A 26,098-nucleotide genomic window follows, 5' to 3' on the forward strand; every position below is an offset into this window, starting at 1 on the left:
AGGCCTCTAGCTTCAGGGGAAAAAAACTGAGGAGACGCCCAGTGTTTCAACTAAAGTTAGGGTTAGTTCTAGGTACAGCCGAAGCAACTGAATTATTCCGGTGGTTAGAAACATTTAAGATTAAGTTTCCAAAGTCTCTCTTCATGGACAAGGACTGATGCAAGGACATATTCTATAGGCTGTCTGCTTTAGACTGACAGCAGTAAGCTTCAACGATTTACCTGCATCGATGCAGAGGCATGCATGGACACAGATCTGTTGAATTCCATTGTCACCTCTTGACAGTCCTAGCACAGGTTTGCAAAATGCCTTTTAATGAAATAAGGGCACATTAAAATAGATTAATATGACTTGCTAGCTTCTCCTCGTGCTTCCCAGTAATCTAGGGGAGGAGACAGTTTACGGCTGTCTATACAGAAGGGTAGGTGCACCTAAACTACAATGGTTCACTTGGCATGACTAATCCAGCTGAAAGAACACAGAATGCTTATGCACCTTGACCCAAATATTACCTGCTTTTAAGGTAACTCTTCCACATGCCACTAGCAGCTTAACTCTTTGTAAAAATCTCAGAATAGCGTTTCTTCAGGTTTTACCACAGAAGCTGAAATACCTCACCTGTAACACAGTTTTATTAAAAACAAACAAACAAAACTTGGCAGCTTCGCTCAGCTTTTCCGATAATGTGTGCATATTAGGACACATCAGTACTAATTTTGGCTAAACTGAAAAATGATACAAGATAAATTCTGGAACAGCTGCAAAATGAGAAGACAAGATGTTCCGTTATAACAAAATTGGAAATTCAAAATCGTATGTTCCATTCTTTTCCTGCCAAACTCTTCAAAATTTAACATAAACTGAAAAGCTAGTTCCTCTCCCAAACCCTAATATTAATCTCAGACTTCTTCCTTCTCCCCACACCCAGCTGAGGACATGAAAAATGACAGTATGTACTTTTTTTTTTTTTCTTCAACAAGAAAACTAAACTACTTTTTTTCTGGATAAAGTCTCCAAAGTTTAATCTAATGTCTTCAGGTTCATATGCATTCCATATAAGCCAAGGCATGCTAAGTCAGGACTGTAGTCCCCTCACCCCTCCTTTCTAGCCAATGGAAAAGTAAGTTAGCAATGCAACACTGAAGGGCTTCTGTCCCAGTGAGAAGCCTGAAGTTAAGTGGGACCAATCTGACATACCAGGACTGTCCTGCGACAGCTGTAGCTACACTCAACACAAGAGTTGTTTGTGCTTTTGCAAACAGTACTAGCTACACTAAGAAATGGGGGTAAGAGGACCAACTAAAATACTTAACATCAGACATTAATTTACATTTGAGCTCTCAGCAAGTCATCTCTCTCAACTGTTATTCTGTAAGAGAAGGGATCTATGTTTAGATACAATTTTCTAAACAACTAGTCAAGCCACTGCATGATCAGCAAGGCTCATGTAGACTCCTCTCCTACCGAGTCCTCTGCTTCTCCCATAAGCTCAGCTGTTTCCCACATGCCCCCACTCTCCCCTAAGCTTCCAAGAACACTTCCCCCTCCCTCCTCCTCTCACTTGTGTCTCCAGACTACTGATTTGGGGTTGCTTGGTTTGGAGCTGCATGCATCCTGATCCACCAGCACAGTAACAGCCGAGCCTTTTTTCAGTCTAAGCACAAATCTGGATGTCTCTGAGAGGAGTTACTGGCAGCATGAGGTTTACTAGTTTTAACATATATTTTGGTAAGGCAACAGCTTCAAAGAATGTTTAGATATTCCAAATCCCACAGTCTAGCTTGGTAATGAAATGAAACTTCCCTTTAGAGAAGCTGCCAGCTGTAGTTAAGACACATTACAAAAAGCCTTAATCCTAAACCTTTTTTAATTAGGTATTGACCTTTACATAGTGACCAAAATTAGTATTAGTCTTCCCAGAGTCACAGATACTTAGCTGCATAGAAATAAGGTCAGGATGCTATTTTAAGTTAAGCAATGCCATTGTCCCAGGCCCTTATTTAGACATACTTCTCTAAAAAAAAAAATTGTTGCGTCCTCATTTACTTTGACATGAGCTATTAGAGAGTAACTGCCAAAGAAAAATGTTACTGTCTTGCAAACAACTCAACTGTATTTTTTCTGTCTTACTCTTTGACTGTTACATGGTATCAGACATCTTCATGATAAAAAAAAAAAAAAAGACAAAACAGTACATCGTTTTAACAGCCAATATGCAAGTAGCACCCAAGTATGTAGCATACAGAAGTCAATTCAAGCATAAACAATTTGTGGGCTCTTTTTATTTCAGTAAAACTAAAGCTTACAGGTTCTTAACTCATAACCATTCAGAAAGACACCCATAAAAAGTTGTATTAATAAAAACTGACAGGCTTCCAGGCCTCTAAAATATTTCAAACATAAGATACAATAAAAGATATCAAATGTTTACATCATAGTCTTGCTGCCTTACACACCATCATAAAAGGTGAACAAACACATTCAGTAACTTCAAGCGTACCATTAAAGACACCAGTAAGTGCTCCAGTTTTCTGTACCATACAACTTTATTTCAAATTCACATCTTTCTAGGCAATATATCCAAAATATTTGACTCAAGAGTACCTTTAGACTGTAAATATTCTGAAACAGGGCATCAAGCCTTTCCTATCTCCAAACAAAACTTAAGTTTTAGCTCATGTTATAAAAAGTAACCATGTGGAATGTGACAAGTCATAATGTGAAATCAAAGTGCTTTAGTCCCATAGCGCAGACAGACACTAGTGGTTATCTAGCCATTCGTCAATACATCTCAAACATCAACAGAAATGTTTGCTCTGTTGCACACCACCTTGTAAAGACCTTTGGACCGTTATGGTGAAATTTCATTGGCAGCTAAACAGTATGAGTGGACCAACAGTTTCACTTTGATACTTCAAATAATGAGTTATAAATGAGGCATCTTTTTACCATTTTTCAAGTTCCCTTAGTAATTACCAAAGTTCTACTGTGTTATGCAAGATAAAACTATGTTCCAGTTAGTCTTTTAAAATCCAAAATGTGCTGTATCCCAAAGCATCGAAACCCTCAAATTATTTCCCCAGACCCCAACAGCTATCTAAGACTCAGTATTTTTGTGCAATTCTTTGCATGTGAAGAGACAAACACTTCACCCAACAGTTCATATGAAAGAACTATAAACTCTCAAAGCAGAAAGTTACTTTAATAAGGTTTGGAAATCGGTAGTTGCATGGAATATGTGCTCAATGCAGAAGTGGCCATGCTGAAGAGGGCTCATGGTGCAAGTGTTCAGTCAGAAAATTTCCTTTCTACAGAAGTCTAAAAAGCTACTTGTCTTCCAGAGTGAAGGAAGTTTAAGACTTAGGTGTTTAATTCTCTTCTCTGTTACAAAAGAATTAGCTCTACAGTATAATTCATATGATTATTTCCACCCCCTTCCGGACACCCCATTTTTGTACAAGTTTACAGCTTAAACGGGAAGGGCTGAGGGGAAATTTCTGGTCCTGTCCCACAGACGCAAAGACAAATTGCTTTGCAAGATTGATTTTATCCAGCACATTTGTGGCAACCAACCCAAAATGAAGGCACATGAAATCTATAATAATATAGCTTATAAATTATAAACTAAAGCTGAACCTCTGTATAACTTCTAGTCTTTTTGCACAAAAGTAATGACCAGCACCTATGCAGAGATTCAATTTTTTTCCATGTAACTTTCCCCAGAAATAGTTGTGTTGCTTGCATGCCTATGCAAATACTGTCACTTATTAGGTTTTGACACAAAGTGCAGAAATTGGTAATTTATCCACACACGAAGTCTGAAACCAATGAATTGCCAGCACTCCCTTCCTCTGTTGCTACAAGAAACGTCAGCCACCAGCAACAGCTACAGAGAGCTGTTACCTTGAAAGTGCACAATTCCCAACAACAGTTTCCCTGTGAGGTGTTCTAGAACTTGTGGCATGCATTTAATCAGTGTCTCAAATTTGGATTTTAACATGTCAAAGCCTATCTACTTTTGGTTAGTTCCCGGCCAGACGTGCACATACATTCTGAGGAAGCCAACTCGAAACATGCTTTGACAAATGTTGCATTGAAATTGGCCGTACCTTAACTTCTAAGCACAGATGAGCTTCTACCTTGAGCAGCATTCAGGATCCAGGGTCAGCTCAATACCTCATTCTTAAGGAAAGCCGAGTCTGGATACAAATCTGCCTCCTAGATTTCACTGGAATTGCTACCTTTAAAGCAGAGAAACAAGATTCAAGGTTTCTGAAAGCTTTAGTAGACGGATAGGCTTGTCAATCAGATTAAGACTTACTAGGTTGTTAAACAACGGTTCAAAGCCTTGGTTATCACTTCTCTAGAAATACAGGTTTAAAAGAACTCAAACACCATTGCCATCGCTTAACTGGAATATGTCATTATACTGCTTTCACTCAGGATAAAGAGGCATAGAGTTTCAGAGTTCTAGTTATTCACCTTGTGTGTGAATTCACACACCCTCCGTGGTTTTTTTTGGGTTTTTTTCTCTTTTTTATTGTTTTTCTCCATTTCTGCACAAAGTCAGTTGAAGGGATTGGCACACAAGTTACTAGCGAACCTGTAGGTATTACACTACAGGACCATATTAGAGTTTCATGAAGATTTCATGCAATGGTGTCTGTGCTCTTTTCTAAAAGAGAACGACTTTCACAGGTAGCACATACAACACAATTTTCTGATTTTAAATGCAGTGAGTTACACAAACAACATTAACAAGAATTGACCAGACTTAATAACTGGAACTGCGCTAGGTCTGGCACTTGAGAATTCACAGTGATTAAAATAAAATTGCTTTGCCTAAGACAAAACATAAGATACCAAATATATAAAAAGACTCTTTGCTTCCATTATCTTGTATTAGTATTCCAACAGCAATAAGCAAGCTCAGTAGTACCTCAGACAGCAGAGACTTCTGCACGTGGTTAACTTTATTTGTTGTTTGCAATGCAATAGTTTGGTTTTTTTTTTTTTTTAATATTCACGATGTCAAATCAGGCAATCTTCAATGAATAAAGTTAACATAGGCTCAAGTCTTTGCTGTATTGAAGCTTGGATTCTGACAAGAAACCGTCATCTACCGTCTCATTTTGGGTACCCAACTCTACACTGTGCCAGGTGGTATTGCTGTTAAAGAGAAACTTAAAGCATATTTGCATATTACTGAGGTGTTCTTCTTACATAGCAAGTTGTTTGTAAGTAGTTTATAGTACCAGTTGATAATATAACAGTAAAGCATTTGCACTTTTCTTTCCCCCATTCAACTTGCTAATCCTAGTATATCCACTAACACAGGTTTCCGATCCCAAAGCCTGCTTTTAAAGAGAAAGGAGCACAGCTTTTAAACACCCCAGCGTTTCTCAACGCACCCGCTGCCTCTCTTTTCAGCACTGAGGGCCCAGCCGAAGCAGCTGCTCTCAGGAGTTGTAAGCCACCAGAGCCCTGTTGACCCACTGGGTTCACTGACCCCACTGAACTGAGTTAAAGCAAGATACTCAGGACCCATTTTCCTGGAGTACATGAGTCTAGATGAGCACCCACTTGTACCTGCCTCACCTTCCACGCTACACTCTAGGGCACTTTGGTCCGTGCGCCCACATCCCAGACCTCCTGCTCCCTGGCCTTATCCAAAGACATTGGACTTCGGCCTGAGCTTGAACGATGCTTTCAGGGATTTCTCCTCGTGCTCTTCTTCCTCAGCATCACCGCGAAAGGAGGGCGTATTGTGGATGATCTGAGTCCTGAAGCGGATCTTATTAAGCCGAGGCTTCATCCGCCCGCTGCCGGAGGCTTTCCTAGTCATCTCCTTGCCCTTGCCTGGCACCGCTGCCCCTTCGGTGCCCTCAGCTTCCTCCCCAGTGCCGTGATGGTGGTGGTGGTGGTGGTGGTGGGAGAGCCGGTAGCTCATGAGATTGGAGGGCAACACCTTGGAGAGCCTCCAGCGCCCGCTCCCATTGCCAGCAGCCCCTTCCTCCTCCTCCTCCTCCAGGGCCCCCACGAGGCTCCGCATATCCCCCGAGGTGCCCTGGTGCAGGTACTGCGCAGCCTTGCGCCCGCTGTAGTCGCGGATGTCCACGTCGGCGTCGTAGGCTCCTACCAGCAGCTTCACCACTTCGGTGTGCCCGTGCATGGCGGCTATGTGCAGGGCGGTGTGCCCACCGCTGGTGCGGGCGTTGATGTCCACGGGCAGCTGGTGCCGCTGGGCGAAGTTGACCAGCGTGGCCAGCAGCTCCTGCCGCCCGTGCTTGGCGGCCCAGTGCAGCACCGTGAAGCCGGTGATGAAGTCCCGCTTGCAGAGCAGCGCCGGCTCGCAGCTCAGCAGCCCCTCCAGGCTCTCCCACCGCCCGTCCGAGGCCGACAGCATCCAGGCGTGCTCCAGGGGGTCCAGGGCCACGGCGCCGGTGGTGCTCCCCTCCTCCTCGGCGGAGGACGAGGCCACCGAGGCGCTGTCCGAGTCGCCGCCGCGGCTGCGGCCCCCCCCGGGGAGGGCACCGCGCTTCAGCTGGGGCGAGCCGCCCCGCGCCGCCTCCCGCAGGCTCCTGCGGCCGCCCCCTGCGCCGCCGCCCCGGGGGCGCCCTCCGCCGCTCCCGCCTCCTCCGCCGGCGGAGGCCGCCCCGGGCCCGCCGCTACCGCAGTCTCCTCGCCGCCGCCTCCGCCGCGCCCGGGCGGCGGCCCCCGCCGGGAGCCCTTCCGCTGGCCTCCGGCCGCCGCCGGGCTCGGCCGGGGCGGCTCGCCTCGCCGCCCCGCGGGCTGAGGGCGGCTGCCGGCATCCTCGCCCGCCGGCGGCGGCGGCGCCTCCTCAGCGCCCGCCTGCGGCGAGGGCGGCGGGCTCGGCCGCTCCGCGCTGTCCCTCACCACCACCGCCGCCGCCTCCTTCTCCCCGGGGGTCAGGGCGGCGGCGGCGGCGGGGGGCTCCGGGGCGCAGTACCGGCGGCGGAGGTGCACGTACTTGACGCCGGTGCCAGGCTCCTGGCGCACGGTGGCCACGGCGTTGACCAGCTCCTTGAAGCGGTGGCGGGCGGCGGCGCGGCGGCCGGGCTCTGGGGGGCTGAGCCAGTCCCGGAAATGCTCCAGCAGCTCCGCGTTGCGCGCCCGCCCGCCCCGCGCCGCCAGGAACCGCACCACCGACTCCTGCCGCAGCTCCGCCGGCTCCGCCATCACCGCCCCTGCCCCATCGCGTCGCGCCGCCGCTCCTCCTGCTGCTGCTGCTGCGGGCGCGGCGGAGCCGCTGCTGCCCGAGCCCCTCCTCCTGGCGGCGGCATGCCCCGGCAATCACTGCCGCGGCGGCGGCGCCGCGCCACCCTCCGGCCGGGAGGGGCCCGCGCGGCCGCCCCGCGCCACCAGCGCCCGCCTCCGCGGCACCGGAGCGGCTACGCCGCCCCGCTCCTCCCCCCCCCCCCCCCCCGCGTGGGGCCGCCGCGGCCCCGCCCGCCCGTGGCGCTGCCTCCGCCCGGCGGCCGGGAGCGCCCCGTCACGGCTGCCGGTGGGTGCGCGCCCTCTCCCCTCGGCGGCGGCTCCGCAACGCGCGTTTCCCTCCCTGCCTCGCCTCGCCTCGCCTCGCGGGGCTATGGCCGGTTCCCATGCCGCTCGGCAGCCGGTAAGTCCCCTCCGCGGTGCGGGAACGGGGAGGGGCGGGCGGGGAGCTCCGGCGACCGTTAACCGCCGTGGCGGCTGGTGGACACCCCCAGCCCCTGCGCTGTGGGTACCTGGTGGTGGGTGTCACCCCGGCGCGGCTCAGGGGACGGCTCCGGCAGCACCGGCGCCGGGGCGGGAAGGAGGGCGGCGGTTACAGCGTGCGGAGCGGTGGCGGTGCCCCTTGTACCGAGCTGCCCTCGCCAAGGCGGGGCCGGGGCTTGCCCCTGGGTCCGTGCTGGAGCAGCCGGCGGGGTGGCGCGGGTGAAGGCTGCCTCAGTGCGGGGCTTACGTTAGCGGGCGAAATGAAGCCTTGGCGTGCCGTTTTGGTTCCCGAAGTTGCCAGGCGTTTAAAAAACTTGTTTTTAAAGGATCTCGTTTTCAGGTGGCGGCCTTCTTAGAGCTCCCATAGCCTATCGCGTGTTTCACGTAATAGGTTGTAGCGCTCAGTCCTGGCTATTGAACAAATACTTTTGTTATGTATAATGGCAAAGCTGTCAGGTTCATGCTTTTAAGACGTGGAACCCATCCATACATTAGTGCTGGGGCATTAGCTCCGTTTTTGAACGTGAAATGATTCATTTATGACTTGAGTTTTCAGCTGTCTTACATCTCAGCAATGCAAAGCACAGAAGGGTTCTAGGAACAACTTGAAGTGGGAGGAATTTGGGGAAAAATCCTCCACGCTGGCTGTGTAGTTAGCTGCTTTTGCATTTTCTGGTAGCGGGAAGGTAGATAAAGTGCCTGTCTCCGGTAATTCCTGGCTCATTCCTGCTGCAGGGCTGTTACACCTCAGTTACGTGGGTAGAGCTGTCCCGTCAACCGAAAAAAATGGAAAACAACTGTTATTCTTTTGAAGTTTCCTTTCCTTGGAGTGATTGTCATCCGGGACAGTGTCTTGCCCTGGTTCTCGATGGCACACCCGAGGGAGCGGCGTGGGAGCAGGAGCATGAGAAGGAAAAGGGGCTGCTTTGAGTTCGGGTGCTGAAAGAGTTATTTGTTGGACCATTGTTAAAGCCATCACAGGGCACGACCGCGTCCGGCCAACCTCTGCCGGAGAGTGAAAGGGCTTCATTCATGTTCCTCCGCTTGCTCACAACTTGACTGTTGAGCATAGCTTGCTTTCTGTCGGGGCTCCCGCCCAGAGAGCTCCATTTCACACATATTCTCTCTAAGGCCTGTATGAATCCTTTGGAGTTGCAGTATAACGTAGCGCAATGCATTAACTTTATATAAGCTTTCTCTCTTCATACATAATATGTATATATAGCGAGGTGGAGAGTCAGTACTTCACAGCCTGGCTCTCACGGGAGACCGGAAAAATGTGGAAAGCATGAGAAACAATGCAAAATGGTTTTGCTGATTAATGTTTGCGTGAAGAGCGTGGGAAGATGCAGTAAATCAGCAAAAGTGAGTGAGAGCGGGATTGAGGGTTTGCTAAGCGGATAGATTTGGTAAGGGAAGAGAGAGAAGCATGTCCATGGAAAGCTTTACAGAGAATACTGTAAAAACAGAGGTATAACATAGTTCTGTAATGGAGGACGGTGATTTTGTTTTAGTTTTATAAATGTAAATAATGTAAATGTAATGATGTAAAATATGTTTATATTGACATCAAATAATATTTCCTGGTTTAACTCATGCTGTATAATTGTTAAAGTGTTTCTTACTACATTCTGGGAAAGATTTTGTTTTCAGCTGTTTTGCAAAAGAAATGTTAAATCACTCTTAGAATGCAGTCTGACCTTCTTCTATAAATCCGTTTACAATCAGACTGCACAAAGTCTGAAGTGCAAGTATTTAGTACTTCAGATTTTTGAAAATTTGACTTCTGGGAAAGTTCTGGTAGCCATTGCCCCTGTACAACAGCATACAGTGCTCATCATTGATTAATTAAAAAGAAGGAAAAAAAATAAATTCCTTGTTGCAAAGAGGCCTTCTGATAGCAACCGCCATTGTCGCATCCAAGGCCAGCGTTGCTTTCTCATTCGGACAAGGAACATCAACAACAAGGGGCTGATGTGGTCAAGGGTGATGAAGACCCTTGACTTACTACTCTTCAGGAAACACAATGCTGAAGTTGCATCAGGCACAGCTGAGCCAGCACAGCCAAAGAGGTGCAGATCTTCCGAAAGTGAGTGCAGTTGTGATACCAGTACTGATACCAGTGTGAATATTTTTCTGTGTCAAGGTTATCTCGGAGGGCTGCACCAGATTTCCGTTTCTTTGTTCTCCCTTCCTTGAAAACACACAGGTCAAGAGAGGCCTTTCTGTGCAGACCACAAAACTGAACACTTTCTCCTTCTGCGTAGCAGTAGCTGATCAGTCCCATCTGAACCAGCACTGTCGTCATCCCCCTTTGCCTGGCACATGGACTGCTAGCTGTGAGGAACTGGTTTCTTTTCTATCATCAAGTCTTGATTCCCCGCCTGCTGCCTCTTGCCACATCTATCCATAGGCAGCAATGGAGGAACGGGTACTACATGTGCTAGATTTTCACGTTACTTAAACTTGGTGAAGAATTAACTTGAAGCCTGTTGGTGAAGGGATGCCTTAGTGGCATTTACAAATGAATACGCTGCTGTCTGTGAAATCACCTCATCACAACTGGAAAACTAGCAAAGTGTCTCTGCTTGTTTGTTTGTTCCTAAATACCTCAAAATACAGTCCAGAAGTTGTCTTCAGTAGCAACCTGCACGTTGTGCTCCCTGTTCTCTGCTGACAAGGCTGTCACTTTTTCCTCTGCCCATCCTGGGTGATTTCAGGGCATTCAGGAAGATTCTGTCCTGCCTTAGATTTCTTCAGACAGAAACATAGGGCAAAAATGTCACCTCTTTTTTATTTTTTTAAGGTTCTTTCTAAGGTCTCTCCGTATATACATGTATGAAGGAAATCTTGTGGCGACCTATGGTTTGAGGCAACTTCAGCTGTCTTGTATGTTGAAGTGGGCTGGAAAAGGAAAATAGTTGGTGCACCAGAATGCTATGTAAGAAGGCATTTGAAAGAGATAAGGGAAGAATCCTGGGCTTCTGATGTTTGGACCAATCCCTAGAAGTTGTCTACTGTTTCTGTCAGACTGAATAAATTACCTGATAACTGTGAGTGAAATTGTCAAATGAGTTTTCATTGAATTGTCTTTTGGCCAATACTTTTTTTTCCTACACAATTTTTGGGGGGAATGTTTTGTTCCATACTTGACTCCTGTGTGTTGCTTTTTATTTTATAGAATAGACTGATGTATTCATTCCATGTAATTTTTAATGTATCTCCTTTCATACTCTGCGTCTTCATGGACTTTTCTTTCTTTGTTTTTTTTCTGCCTCATCCTCCTATATTTTCTGTTCTCTTCTGTTTTATTTTCCCAAGGTTTCTTTTCTGTTCCGTCTACTCATCCCATCTGTTCTCTGTCTCTCATGCATGTATCAACATTGAGAGATGTCAATGGTATGCATGCCTACACCACACGTCTACATTTTAGATTTCGACTACCCAAAAATGGAAAGTATCTTTCCACTTGCTTCAAAAATCTGTTTAGTTTCCTACTTACCTCATGTGTTATGAGGCAACAGCAACATTAATATTTACTGGATTAAATGTAACTTTGATTATTAGGAAAGTAATTGACTGTAAGAGAGTAATGCTATTTGTTATTGGAAGATTAAAATAGATTTTCTGCTTTAATGAATGTCCACACCTGTTCATGGTGGTGGAAAACTCAGGGCTCTGAAAGAGTCACATTTGGAGCGCCCACGTTTGGCACATTAACGTGTTGTTGTCCGCCCTCGTGGCTGATGCCCAGGCATCCTCCTGAGGGCCTCTGCTCAGCCTGCGTAGCCGCCTGGGCCTGGCAGGATCCTCACCTCCTGCCTAAGCACATGAATATTGATTGCTTTTTTCCTTCAAGCTTTGGAGGGCACATTTCAGTCGTCTCTACTAGCAGAGTGGCAAGCTAGCTATTTGCCTGGACTGCAAGTCTGGTTCTGCAGGAGGCTTATGCAGAGAGATGCGTGTAGTCTGAGACCCAGCTTTTGCTGTGGAATGGCCCAGTGTTGTGCAGTTTTAGTCTGAAATAGGTGGCAAATTTAAAAGGTAACTAGTTTTTTTTAGTTTGTTTCTGAAAGAAAAAAAACATTTTTTAAATGTTACTTTTGTCTCAGGCAATGATTTTTCTTTGCACACTGTTTTTAATGGGCAAGATGACTTTATATAAACCAATATGCTTGATTAACTGAATTTGCAGAAATCCAGATGCAGTTCTGTGAAAGCTATGCTACCAACCCTTTAAAAAGAGGGACAGGAAAGGAGTGAGATGTGATTTGGACCATCTCAAATGATCTATATTGTGTGCTGTTTTGATGGAAGTATGGATTCTGAGAAAGCAGTGAGAAACAGGAAGTATTTACGGGAGTATTACAGCTCTCAGCATTCAGATTACAAGCTTTGAGTTACTCACTGAATAAAGTTGGATGAGATGCTGTCTTCAAGTGTAATTTAGCTGCTCCATCCAAAGGATACTAACTTGAAAAGACTGGCTAATCTGGTGACTTAATTGCTTTCAGCGTGATTTATATTTCTCAATTTTTGAGTTGTCACCATTATTCTAAACTGGTGATATGGTAGTAGCTTGTTTTTCAAGTGGACGACATATTATTTCTTTGAGAAGTAGTAAGAATGCAGGCATCACGGGGTCAGTTTTGTGGGTTTAATTTCTCTGTGTATTTGTTAGACCGTAGCAGAGTGAAGCTGTATGAGGTGCTGGCATTGAGGGAGAGACATGTGATGCCCTTGGAAAATTTCAGAAGGAAAAACGTAGGCTATTGCTTTTCTATTAAGAGAATGCTCCAACTGATGTCAGATGGAAGAGGTTTGCAAAGTGATTCTTCCATAAGGAAGGTGGAGGGAGGCTGATCTCCAAATGAGAACAGTAGCTCTCAGTCCTGTAACGTTTGTTGCGTGGAAAACGGAAGTATAAACATGCAAGAATGTAGGCTTCTAAATCAGCGTGACTGAGACTGTCTCAAGTGGAGCTGCACAATATTTCTTGAAAGTTTTGTAGTCTAAATTAAGAGCTTTTATTGCAGCATTTTTTGTGAAGCTGATTCCTGAAGACTCCTTTGTGTCTCAGGACAACTGTCTAAACAGTTTAATAGCAGTTAAAATCCCTAAAAAAGGTAGTTATATTTTTGAATAGAAATAGATTCTGCATCTTTCCGTCTCTAGCTTTTAAAATTTTGCTATTAATGTAGCGTTGAGGGTTTTTTTTGCGTGTGTGCGCTACCGGAAATCTCCTCATTATATGTACTGTGATCAAGTCAACTCTGGCCGTTTTCTTGAAAGAACTGTGTTTCTGTAGGCTATGTTTCTGTACTGTTTCTCTGTAAAAAATGTTTTTTGAGACCCTGAATTATCCCTTTCTGATCATCTTTCAGTTTGCCAGTCTTCTCTTTAAAACAAGAACCTTAGGACAAGACATTAAAACATGTTCTCATGAATGATATAAATAGTATTATTTCTGCTTGAAATTCTTGTTCTCTCCTGTCCTTGTATGTTCCCCCGCTGACATTCTCATTGTCGGGTCACACTCAGCTTGGTGAATGTATGAGGTTTTGGGGGGGGGTGGTGGTGGTGGTGGTTAGTTTTTTTGCTTTACTGTGTCATTACCTCTGACAGAAAGAACTAGAAAGAGTGATCTTGTGGTTAAGGTGCTAAATTACATGTGGGGTGAATGAGATTCATGTTCTTGCTCTCTTAGTCTTTCCCTTTATTATCTCAACTACTATCTTTGTGTCATCTCCGCATGCACAAAGTGAAGATGCTATGTCTCTTCCCCCCCGGGACAGCGCTGAAGAAAGCTGTGCATAAAACACAATTTCTCTATTGGGGAAGTTCTTCTAAATACCAGGTTCTCTAAGCTGTTTTTACAACTTACCAGGACTTTTCTGTCTTGTGTCAATTTTTTGTCTTGTGTCTGAAATGACATAGAACTTGCCATGTACTTTTATGTATTTACATTTCCAGAAAAATGGCTTTAATTTTCACTCATAACTGTGTAGTGTCATTAAATTAACTTTTATGTACTGAAGAAAGATGAAATATGCTATCGTAAAATAGCAGCAAATTTGAGATGTCTCAGAATATCTTGGCAATTTGCATAAATACTTATTGCAGAAATTGTTACTTTCTTTCCTGACTGCAATACATATCCATAATAAGCATCTTTGAGAGAAACTTAGAAATACAAAGAAATTAGCCATCTTGGACGTCTGATATGAATTTTTAAGTAGTGATACAGCCAGATGTCTGTTGAGTTACAAGCATAGCCTTAGCTTTCTAAGCAAAGCACAGAGAAGGCACCTTGTTTTGCAAGTTTATTATTTCTCATTGTCCTCTGTTTCACACAGAAATTTGGTCAAATTTTCAGTGATAAACAGCCAATATAGTAGTGGAAGAACTAATTATTGTTGATTTTCATTTCCAGAAAACAGTAAACTCTTGAGTTTAATTGCTAAATTGTAATTAATCTCTCCCTTCCTTTTGAAAACAAAGTTATGGAGTTAATGGCTATGAGGACTCCAGTCGTCTGTTTCTGGACTTAGCTTTATACAGCAAATACAGCTGTAATACCAGTTTCCTCAGCTAAATGCTTTTTAATCCTGACATAGTCTCTTGTGCATGATGTGGTAGTCATGCTAATGACCTCTGGAAATGGTCAGTAAGGTTGTGGGTATCGGTGGTTTGTCCACTGAAATCCAAGTGGACTGGAAGGAAATAAAGTTCTTTCTGCTAGGGTTTTTTCTTGGAGAGTAACAAATGGCTATGGAGGGATTTTGAGGGTAGCCCAGCACGGTTTGGATTTAGGCTGGTGACATGAAGATGAAAGGCTTCCCTTCTACGGTTATGCTGAGGCTCTTGTGCTGGCTTTTGGTGTGGAGGCTTAATAGTTGGTTTTATAGGAACTGTCTTATATTGGTGGCGATAGAGGTGGTTTGAATATCAGAGTGTGTAACTATAGTTGTTAGATGTGCTGCCACTCTGTCTCAGATACACCGGTCTTTAAATGGATGGGATACTGACAGGTTTCAGTGTTTCTCAGCCCTTTTTAATAGTAATTTCCATATGGTAGAATACCTTGAGAAATTTCTTTTTCAGACATGCTTTGAATGAACTTTTTTTTTAATAGCCCTAAGATGTCATATTTTCTCTTTAACTTGTTCGCTTTGCTTACATATTTTTCCTTATTATATTAGTCTAAAATGGGGTTATCTGATTATAATAGTCTAAAATGAGAGTTAGTGCAGTCTGTAGTCCCACACAAGAAGTCCTGTGCAAAACCAGAAGAGGATGAGTATTTGCTGTGAGGAACGTCCATATCCTTTTAGCTACAAGAATTCTGAAACTAGCTATGCATACCTATTATAAAAGGTGGCACTGTTATGGGCTTGTAAGTGTTAAATAAAAAATTTCCTACAGTTGGCTATATACATGTTCCCATGAACCAGTAACGGTTTGCAATTCCATGTGGATTGGAAACATAAGAGAAAGAATAGCATGGACCTGTCACTGTTTACACTTTTGATATGGAATGTTTGTTTAAAAATACAGTTCATTTGTATGAACCAAGATATTTCCTTTTAGTCTTGTGCATTTTTAGTATGCTCATTGCCTTGATGTCATGATGCTAGATTGCTAGCTGACGTTTGAAAAGAAATGTGCACCTCTAGACATTTCCAATAACATATATATAATACTATCTCTTAGAGTTCTGGTGTGTAGATAATGTATTATTTTACATAAATAACAATTTCAATTCCAGCTACTCAGAATGAGTTCTGATTGATAACATAGACCTTCCTGAGATTATGGTCTCTATTTTGAATTCTGCTGCTTAAATTGTTTTTAAATATTTTTTCTTCATTTCTAAGAGCAAACCAACTGTGATCTATTTTCTGTCTACAGTTTTCAGTTTACATTTTCAGTTGGACTCGTCTGCTTTATTTTGTTCATATTTCACGTTTGTTTTTTTTTTTGCAAAACATGGACTTCATTTTGAGCCTGCAAATAGTCCTGTAAAGTAAATTTGAATGTTTTCTCAAATCATGGAATAAAGTTGATTTGACAGATCTTTTTTCAGAGTTTTGCTTTTCTTGGTTCCATGTAAATCATAAGGAATAAGTTCTAGCTTACTAGTAGCGTTTCATTGTTGCCATTGCTAATTGCTTTGCAACTCACTTCACTAACATATTTTAAAATGATTTTTCTCTAGCAAAATGAAGGCTATCGAACTTTGTCCTTGTCCGGGCATGTTGGTTTTGGTGGTTTACCTGATCAACTGGTTAAAAAATCCATCAAGCAGGGCTTCTGCTTCAACATTCTTTGCATTGGTAAGTAGTATCTGGGTGGTTTAAGACTTTAGTAGTATACCCGTCCTTAGGAAGTGACTGAAATTTAAATCCAGTTGCAATGTTAAACTCTTTCTTTGATGTTAAGCATGAACTGTAATTCCACCCCTTCCCCTAGCTTTGCTTATTTGTATCCATCCTTTGTTTTTATATTTAGCATTTTCATAAACAATATGAAGACCAAAAATGTTGAAAATGGATGCCATGCATTTATTGATTTATGGGCAGCTTCTTGGATTCTTTTGAATAAACTGGGCTACACTCTATTTTTACCATAACAGGGAGCTTCAGATCAAAAAATCCTGAAATTCCAAGGTGGTGTTACTGAAGTATTTCTATACTTATCAAATGTTTGCTCTAGTATTTCACCCTTATTCATAAAAACCCTGCATTGAACCCCGTGGTTTCACAGCTAGTTACTTAGTTTTTTAAAATCTGTAGGAAATTAGTTCACACTTTTAAAGAAACCGAAGTGTCAAGAGACTGTTCTGCTTATTACTCATTAGCAGGTAACTCTCTCTTATCTGTAGGATGAAAAAATTAACTAAAAGATACTTAGTGCTCATTATGAAAAAGGAATGCAGGCAACCATTTTGCTTGGAGAAATCAGTTGACAAGTTTTTGTGTAAATGAGCCAAGTTCCTGTGATAACACTTTCTATGCTTAGTAGGTATTTATTTGATGTGCAAAATGTCTTCCCCAACCCTTCTGTTTAACTTTAGGGGAAACTGGAAGTGGGAAATCAACCTTGATAAACAGTTTGTTTAACACCAATTTTGATGACCCTGTGTCAACGCATTTTCTGCCAAGTGTACGACTTAGAGCCCAGACTTACGAACTCCAGGAAAGTAATGTTCTTTTGAAGCTGACCATTGTAAATACAGTGGGATTTGGTGACCAGATAAACAAAGAAGATAGGTAAGTGCCCTTTTGTTGCTATGATATGCAGAAGTTTTGGTCTTCAATTGCAAGTTGTTTTTTCTTTGGGCTTTGTAGTAAATATTTGTCTTACATATGTTCCAAATATTTGGTTAACTGTTTTCTCTGTGTACCAAAGTAAACATGTTTTTCTTCTAGTGTAGGAAATGATTTGAGAAATCAAATGAACTCTGCCCCTTTCTTTATGATATAATCTTTTATAAATGTATATAAATAAAATGTGCAATAGTGACTAGAGTTTCTTTTGGGGTGGAGGAAAGCAGGGAGAAGGTCAATGGGAGGCTTTTTAAACAACCAAACAGGTTATAAGGTACTGTAGGTTATATAGATTAGATCTACAGGGTTTTTAACAATTTGATTGGAACATATTGAAGACCTTAAACTGGAAGGAACGTCACATGGATTACTGAAGGCCTTTGTTTTTTACGTTGGACAGCTTAATCAGAAGATGTAGAGGTACCATGCTAGTGTCTTTCAGAACTTTTTTTGAGTCTCTCCTTTTATGAATTGAAGATTTTAAAATATTGAACTGTCTCTCAGCAGGTTTTGTTTCTTTCACCTTAATTGTAAAAAATTGTAGCAATCCTTTGTGCTATATGAGTGCCTAAATGGTGGTAATCATGAATGAAGGTTAGAGAGTGACATGATTATCATGAGAGCTATGGCTTATGATATGACTGGGAAATAGCTACTGCTAGTGACTTGGATGAATGAGATGCAAGTAGATATTAGTATATATATTAGAGGTTTTGATCTGTGGCATAGGAGCCGCCTTTTAGTCCTTTTAATTTTGTGTGTAACAACTACTCTGATTTTGATAGCATTTGATCTGGTTTATAAACTTTGTGTAGCAGCAGTAATATAAGGGCATGCTGCTTGTACATCTAGCAACACTTTCTTTTAGAAAGCAGATTATAATCTGGTTTTAAGTAGGATAAAGTGTACTTAAACTGTACTTATTGCAAATCAGATTTACATTCTTCTCTTACATTCCTCCTTTTCAATTTTTGTCTATTGTTTAAGAGCTCTCTCATGTACAGTACTTCATCTTCAGAAGATAAAGGAGGTCCTATTTCTTGGTACTGGTAATTGCATGTTCTTTCTTTACTTGTATTGTATCTAAGAGTTTCTTGTATCTTCCTTGTATCTAAGAGTTCTGCAGTTGCACAGCTTGATTGCAAAAATTTATAAAACATCACTTGGGAAGATTGGTGATAATCATAACTAACTTTATGTAGCTTTTTTTCACTAATAGTAGCTAGGAAATGTTTTATCTGTGTTAGGTACACAGCTCTTTTTTGAGTAGCCTTTCAGAAATTAAGATTACTCTGTACATTTAATTTTCTGCTGTACTGGGTAGATACTTGAGCAGCCTTTTGACATGTAAAGCAAAAATCCACAAAACAATACAAGAATTCCTTTCTTAGTCTGGCTCTGTTTAGGAGTAGCTAATCTCTGGTTGTTAAATTTTATTTCTTACAGCTATCAACCAATAGTGGATTATATAGATGCACAGTTTGAAGCCTATCTCCAGGAAGAACTGAAAATTAAACGTTCTTTATTTAGCTACCATGATACTCGCATCCATGTCTGCCTCTATTTCATTTCACCTACAGGCCATTCCCTAAAAACCCTAGATTTGTTAACCATGAAAAGCCTAGACAGCAAGGTAAGACTTTGAAACAGAGTTCCAAGAATTTGTTGTATTTTCTGAAGCATCTTGCAGCTTTTAGATCCTCTACCACCTTTCAGTTCTTTATCTGTGTGTTTGATTTTGGTCTGGTGTACCTTAAGTTTGGAATAAATTGGTTCCGAAAGTAGCTTGCAGTTCATCACCTGTTTATTTACAAATCACAAGGAGAGAGAGAGACATCCAGCAAGAACGTTGAAAAAAGAAGCACAACAAGGTTTAAAAAAAAAGTAAAAAAAATTAGAACCACACCAACTGTACTTTAAACAACCTGTTAACATTGTATTGTGGTTGGATAGGGTACCCTCCATGAGTGCTGTAATATTTCTAATTAAGCTTGTTTATAGTTCACTATCGAGTTTTGGGACTGCTGGAAAGTTGGCATATAAAAAGCTTGGCAGCACTACCAAGATCTTTGTTATAGATAACTGAAGAGGCAAATGCCATGAACAGAACACCCTGCCAGGATGGCTTTTTCTAAGATAGGCTGCATTAGTGTTTTAAACTTCACATCTTGATTTGTTTTGAAAGCTTTAAAATAGCAGTTTCCAGTGTGATTACTTGCACTTTCTAAATTCTTAACTTTCTTCCTGTGATGGGGCTGTATGAACTGGATGAAGCTAAATGTTTAACCCATTTTAAGAAACCTTACATCATTTGGATTTAATTTGTTGAAATTTTGAGAAATTTGAAAACTTAAATGCATTTGCTGTTCCTCTAGCCCTTTCCTTTGTGCTTTACTAGAGCCTCTCCTGCTAAATTTTCTTTCTGCATTTTCTTGTTCGTGAGATATTTCTTCAAGATAACAAGGATCACATCAGCTGTCTATTCCACATTTGCGATTGATAAGCACATTTGGTATTTTTGTAATTTTGTTTGTGGATGTGTTTTGCATTTTGAACTTTCTCAATAGCACAGAGCAAGTGGGGGGGGAGGTATGGTGGGACAAAGGTAAGGGAGAGCAGGGTCACTTCTTTCTGATATGCTGTTGGTTTATGCCAGATTAAAATGTTTGTGAAACTACTCTGTAATATGCACTGATACCTAAAGAGCCTTGATACTAGAAAATGGGACAGTTTCATGGAGCATATTGTTCTACTCTGAGTTTTGAAGTTGGAGGTTGTGTTAAACCACAAAAATACTTGGTTTCTAGGTTGTGCCCTCTCTTTACCGAATTCCCTTTAAAACGGTGTTTCTTCCAAAAGAAAAGGAAATTGATCAATGAGTCCCAGCATCCTGAGAAAATATTTTTCCATCAGGATAAAACTAAAGTAATCCTACTTTGGGGGATTTTAGTTTCTAGCCACCTACCCTAAATATTTTTGGTTCTGCTTTGGTTCAGAGAGAACATGAACGGCATGTAAATTTGTTGTTTTATCCCTTTGCAATGGATTCTACTTTCTGATCTTACTACAGAAATATACGTATAGACAAAAAAAAAAGTATATACTTTAACTGTAGTTTGGTGTCCATCTTATTGTGGAACATGTTTGTGATGCTTTTAGTACTGCATTCTCCTAGTGGCAATTCAGAACTCGGGATTTCTCAGGATGTGGAAGTCCCTGCGCGCATTCACTGAGTATAGGATTCCGTAAAAAGAAGGTAGTACATCAACATGCATACATCGAATGTGTAAATCTATGTCAAAAGTGGTCTTCAGTTTCTTCCTAAATCCACCACAGTGTACAATGTTACGCTTTTGTTACGGTCTGCTTGGTACAAAACAAGACCAGATTACACAGCTCAGAGGTAAAGAGGATTCTTGAAATAGGATAGGGTCATCCTATACTCTGTAATCCTGGGAGAAAAAACCCAGATGTATCTGTGGGCAATTAATTTTTCTGTATTGCTTATAAATTGGATGACTAGCTAAGAATTTGGCCTCTAGCTTTTAGACATTGGAAAGTCCTGTAGTTTTGCCGAGGACTGAATCACTACAGACCAGCCAGGTTTCATTCACAGATTAAGGGAGTCTTCTTCTGTATGCTTTCTTGCTGGGAACTAGTGATTATTCAACTAATAGATCTGCATTTTTAAGTCATTCTTGCAGAATTATATACAGATTACGGTTAAGTCAGGAAATGACGTGAGTATACGTTGTGGGGTTTGAGTTTGTTTTTTTTTTCCTTCAAAAAGAATCTTTGGAAATTTTTTATTGATTCATAGAGATACACTTAAATCAGCCTGCAAGATATCAACCTATAATAATTTCAAGTATACGTATTTTTTTCCTTCCCTATAGTGTAAAGGGGCAACAGATGTTTTGACATTAATGTGAGGTGTTACATGAAAATTTTAATTTAGAGTAATAGCATGTTTTCTAATGGGGGGGGGGGAGCGACACTTTGCATTTCAGGCTTGATCAGAGGGCTGAATTTGGTGCTAGCAAATTGGGAAGTAATGTGCATACATAAAGTTTATCCTGGTGACTTTCTATGGTCAGTCTGCATTGCTATTGAATGAGGCAGTCTCAGCTGCTTCTTCATATTGTGCATGCTTAAGCGTTTTGGGCAGCCAGTTCCCTGGATGAGGGAACTGATTTAAACTGAAAGCTAAAGATTTTTGCTTGGTTAGGGAACTGATCAAGCTGAAAAGTAATCTGTCTTTTTGGACAGCTGCACAGATTTTAGTTCTACCTGGCAATGGGCAGCTGCAGGCAAGAGGAAGGGCAGGACTGTTGGTTTTATTGCAAGTGTAGACTTTTTGTGTGGGGTTAAAGTGATTCTGTATTAATGGCCTATAGCTTTGTAGCAAAATTCAGTTTTGTAGTTGTTGAGAGTTGTAGCTAGGGAAGAGGCTGGAAGGGAGTCACTTGGTTTCCGAGTGAGTGGTAGGCATAGGAGGGAGCAGTGGGACTTGGGGCACATCTATATGTGGTCCAAATCAATACAATTTAAGTCTCTTGTTAGTACAAATGTGTGCTTTCGATTAATGTTATTCTTGGATGAAAGTACTGGGATACTAGTTTTCAAGTAAACCTTAGATGCTGAAAGCAGATATTAATTTTGTTTAACAGATTAAGCAAAGATAACTTTTTTTTTTTTTATTGCTTAGCTAAAGCCAGAGCAGTATTGCTTTTAAATTTTAATACAATGGTCGTGATTTAACATCAATGTTGATAACTGTAATCACAGTTTCCGGCGATTTTGCTTTTCTTTTGTTGCTGGTCTCCTCAGTAGCCTTTCTCTGCTATTCATTATCTGAGAAATTCTCTCCTAATTAATGAGTGCTTGAAAAACTTTCATGTTGAAAAGACAGAGTAAAGATTAATTTAATTCTGAGGACTCTGTGTTCCATCCGTTTTTAAAGCTATACAATAGAAAACCTAAATTGATGTCCCTCAGCTAATTTGATTGAAGCTGCGAATCTACTCCTAGCTGTAATAGGTTGTTTATACAATCCTAAATAAATCAGTTATAAAAAAAAAAAAATTCTAGCATTTTATTTGGTTTTAGATATTTTACCCCATACCTGCTTAGGTTGCGTATGCTACGCAATTAACGACTATCATCAGGCAATCTTAGAAGTCATACTTTGGAGTTGGTATGCTTTTTTCATTTGGACATTTTGCTTAAGACAGAGAGAAGACTTATTTCAAAAACATCCATTTTGAATCCATTCTTGAGATTCCATGCTTAGGCATTTCCATTCAGACAGAACATTCAGAAGAATAAAAAGAATGTGTGTGGGGTTTTTTCTCCACCCCCCACCCCCCCCACCCCCCTTCCTTTTTGCATCTATGGTCAAGGAACTTTCTAAAACTCTCAAGTCTTCTGAAATCTGGAAGAATTGTTTGTATTGTTCTGCCAAAATATTTGGACATTGACATTAATTCTTTGTACCTAGTTCTGAAAAATGCATATTTTGGGAGTGGTGATAGGAAAGTAGTAGATGCCAAGTTTTTCTTAAAAATACTAAGTTACTGTCATAACTATTTTAGGAAATAGGGCAATTTACCTTGGTATAACTGAATTTTGAGTTCTGAACAATTAGTGTAAAGACTTGTAAGCTAGATCTTCAGTCTTAGTCATTCCTCTGCTCGCAGCAGATACTTGAGAAACTGATTGCTGCAGTGGTGAGTTGAACGAGAAATTGTAGCTGAAAGGAACCCAAGGAAGAGGCTCAGGGGTAGGCAGGGTTTGGTAGCCAGCTTCCTTTTCTTTGTGTATTTAAACTGTCAACTTTCATTTAACACCTGAACCATGTCCCCCGGTGCTATAAACTAAAACAATCTATTTTTTAAGCAGAGATATAAATACTTAATGTCATTTAGTTAATAGGTAGGCATTGCTGTTCTTTTGAGTACTTCACTGTATGAGACCTCCTTCCTTGTTCTTTTCTCAGAATCAATTAATTTTGAGGAAATATATTAAATAATCTGTTGTTATTTTGTTAAATGATGCCAGTGAATGTATTTTTCATGGTTTGTGAGGCTTTGATATCAATGATGGAAAAGTTTAGATTGCAGGGGAAGTTTTAAAGAGCTTATCACCAAACAATTTAATTTGTAAAAGATGTCACCTCAAAATTGAAGTCTTACACATTTCATATAATTTGTATCATTAATAGGTGAACATTATACCAATTATAGGCAAAGCAGACAGCATTTCTAAAACCGAACTACAGAAGTTCAAGAACAAAATAATGAGTGAATTAGTTAGTAATGGCGTCCAGATATACCAGTTTCCAACTGATGATGAAACCGTTTCTAAAATTAATACCATCATGAATGTAAGTAAATGACAAAAACATTGATATTTCAGTACTAAAGCATCACTCTCTAATGCTGATTCATGCCTATTCTTTCACCTTTATCTTGAGGCTTATAGGTTTGTATGTAACAAGTTAGTTTATTTTTCTTTCTCCTTAAAAACCTCATATGTTTTGGTTTTTTTTTTTCCTACTTGCAAATCTTCCTGTCCCTCTGCTGTTGATACCCCTTGTTTTAGGAGGCTTTTTCTTTTCTGGCTCAGCAACAGCAAAGAGGTTCTGACTCATAAATACTTTTTCTAATTTCTGCATAATTAGTATATAATTACTAATGTAGATGGACAGATTGGCTTTGCTCTTTTCCTCAGCAAATACTACCTTACATCTGTTAGGGAAGATATTCAAGTGCCTCGTTTCTCCAATTTTCTCTGGTCTTAATGATAGCAAGTTTTCCATCTGCTTTTTCCTTTTATTTGGTACTTTCATTTGAAATTAGGACAAATTTTCTCTGGGGATTAAAAAGTCAGATATAATTCTGGCTTTTTTACTATTGTCCTTTCAGATCCTCCCAGGCATATCTGCCAGCTTCAACTAAGCTTGTGAAGCTAGACGTCTTTGCTTTGAGCACTCTCTCTGTATTTGCTGTTCCTGTGCATATGTTTGTAGATGCACATGAACGTATGTTTGCATGTACTGGGGTTTCAAAGTAGGGAGGAGGAGCCGGTGTGCTGGAGTGTATGGCTCTGCAGTCCCAACCTCTGTCACTTGTGCCAGGGAGTGAGGATGTTCAGGCTGTCATTCAGTAACAGGTCCTTCTGCTGTGGGGAAAGGTGGTGGTCTGGTACTTACCCGTTTCATGCTCTGCTAGTGATTTATTTTCCAGTTAATGATATTTTTTTTTAATTTGGTCAGTTCTTGTGGGTCAGCACACAGACAGACAGTACCCAGCCTGTATTTCTGGCCATTTGGCCGAGCCCACAGCAGTAACCATACCTCGAGTTCAAACCCGTGATCATCTCATGACTGTTACTGGGGATATGAACTCTGACTGAAGGCAAATCAGAGGGATGTGTTCTAGAGCGGCTTTCTATTTACTGCTGATACTCTTCCTAATGCAGCTCAGGATGTAGTCGGCCGCCTTTGCCACTGGGGCAAACCTGCTGAATCAGGTCCAACCTGTTGTCCACCAGGAAAACCATGGCTTTTTCTGCAAAGTGCCTTTCCAGACAGTTGGCCCCCAGCATGTGCTGGAGCATGGGGTTATTCCTCCTGACGTGCAGGACTTGGCATTGCTCTTGTTTGAACTTCATGAGATTCCTGTTGGCCCATTTCTCCAGCCTGTCGAGGTTCCTCTGAATTGGCAGCACACCCATCTGGTCTATCAACCACTCCTCCTGGTTTTGTTATTGTAGCTTGGCTTTTGTATCAGTAGTTTGACTAGCTACCGATCTCTTCGAAGTGGTTTTTGGTTTGAAACTGCCTGTTGGCTTTTCCTGAAATGGTGTTTTTTCCCCCTGATTTATTTCTGAAGTGTTTGCTTTTCAGTTCTGACACCAGAATGCTGAGAGATAAGACTGTATTGGTGTGACTCTTACAGGGGCATTTGCCATTTGCCGTAGTAGGAAGTACTGAGGAGGTGAAACTTGGAAACAAAATGGTGAGAGCTCGTCAGTACCCTTGGGGCATTGTACAAGGTAAATGAATTCTCAAAGGTATTTTTACAAGATTGTTGTTGTTGTTGTTGAAGTATAAAATTCACCAATACTAAAAGGGGCTGGTGTTATCCACTGATGCCATATTGATTGTATTTGGGATCAAGAGTTTAAGGAGTTTAGCAATTAATACTTGAGGTGTGCACTAACTGGTAGTTTCATCAGCACTGGTGCATCCCTGGAATCAAGCTATGAGATGGTGTATGTAATATTTGGGTAGGTTAGTGTGGTGGCAGTGCCTCTAGCACTACCAAATTTCAAAGTTTTATGAATGTCAGTAAAGAAGAGAGGAAAAGAAGAGAGAAATCTATCATTGTTCAACTCGAGCAGGAAATCTGGATGTGTTGGAACATGTTCACCAGTACTTGACTTAGTGCTTCAATGTGTATATTAGAAATTACAAGGAAGTATAAGAGGTATAATAAACAATGAGATACCTTTTCCTGGAAGTATAATTAGTAAACAAAATAAATGAATCTCAATGCTGTTTAAAGTATATTTTGACAATTTTGTTACTTGTGCATAATAATAAAATCTTCCTCTTTTAACTGATTAGTGGAAAATGAGAACCACTGTGACTTTGTAAAGCTTCGCGAGATGCTTATTTGCACAAATATGGAAGACTTAAGAGAGCAGACGCATGCACGACATTATGAGTTGTACAGACGCTGCAGACTGGAAGAGATGGGATTCAGAGACATTGGCCCTGAGAACAAACCAGTCAGGTAAAGGACTTCATGTGCAGCACTTGCTTTCAGCATCCATTCACTTCACATTTGACTGTATCAACCCAATACAGAGCAGAGTTCATACATACAATAGGTTTTCTAAGAGGGAAAGATTTTTTTTTTTTTTTTTTTAATCAGAGTAAGTATGTAGCTGTTCATTCAGTTATCTTCATGGAGAAGTATATGGGATTATATGAGCATTGCTTTTAAAGGCGTAAAAGCTAGTTATATTTCTGAAATCTTTCT

General features: G+C 41.6%; 2 protein-coding genes across 4 annotated transcripts in view; one reads left to right on the top strand and one right to left on the bottom strand.

The window, feature by feature from the left end:
- Positions 1–5,030: 5,030 nt before the first annotated feature.
- On the bottom strand, positions 5,031–7,200 carry SOWAHC (sosondowah ankyrin repeat domain family member C). Its single transcript, XM_050901284.1, is given in 2 exon segments — positions 5,031–6,604; positions 6,607–7,200. Coding segments are annotated over 2 exon segments (1,533 nt in total). The 3' UTR covers positions 5,031–5,665.
- Positions 7,201–7,599: 399 nt separating this feature from the next.
- The window catches only part of SEPTIN10 (septin 10), a 31,613-nt gene continuing 13,114 nt past the window's right edge, over positions 7,600–26,098 (top strand). For all 3 annotated transcript variants that reach the window (XM_050897198.1, XM_050897206.1, XM_050897215.1), the window contains exons 1-7: positions 7,600–7,639; positions 15,938–16,055; positions 16,796–16,991; positions 18,495–18,681; positions 23,272–23,433; positions 25,010–25,106; positions 25,681–25,849. In XM_050897198.1, coding sequence (XP_050753155.1) covers positions 7,610–7,639; positions 15,938–16,055; positions 16,796–16,991; positions 18,495–18,681; positions 23,272–23,433; positions 25,010–25,106; positions 25,681–25,849 — 959 coding nt within the window. In that variant the 5' untranslated portion in view covers positions 7,600–7,609. The remainder of the gene's footprint in view (positions 7,640–15,937; positions 16,056–16,795; positions 16,992–18,494; positions 18,682–23,271; positions 23,434–25,009; positions 25,107–25,680; positions 25,850–26,098) is intronic.

The sequence above is a fragment of the Gymnogyps californianus genome, chromosome 1 (assembly GCF_018139145.2).
Source record: "Gymnogyps californianus isolate 813 chromosome 1, ASM1813914v2, whole genome shotgun sequence".
NCBI classification, from domain to species: Eukaryota; Metazoa; Chordata; class Aves; order Accipitriformes; family Cathartidae; genus Gymnogyps; species Gymnogyps californianus.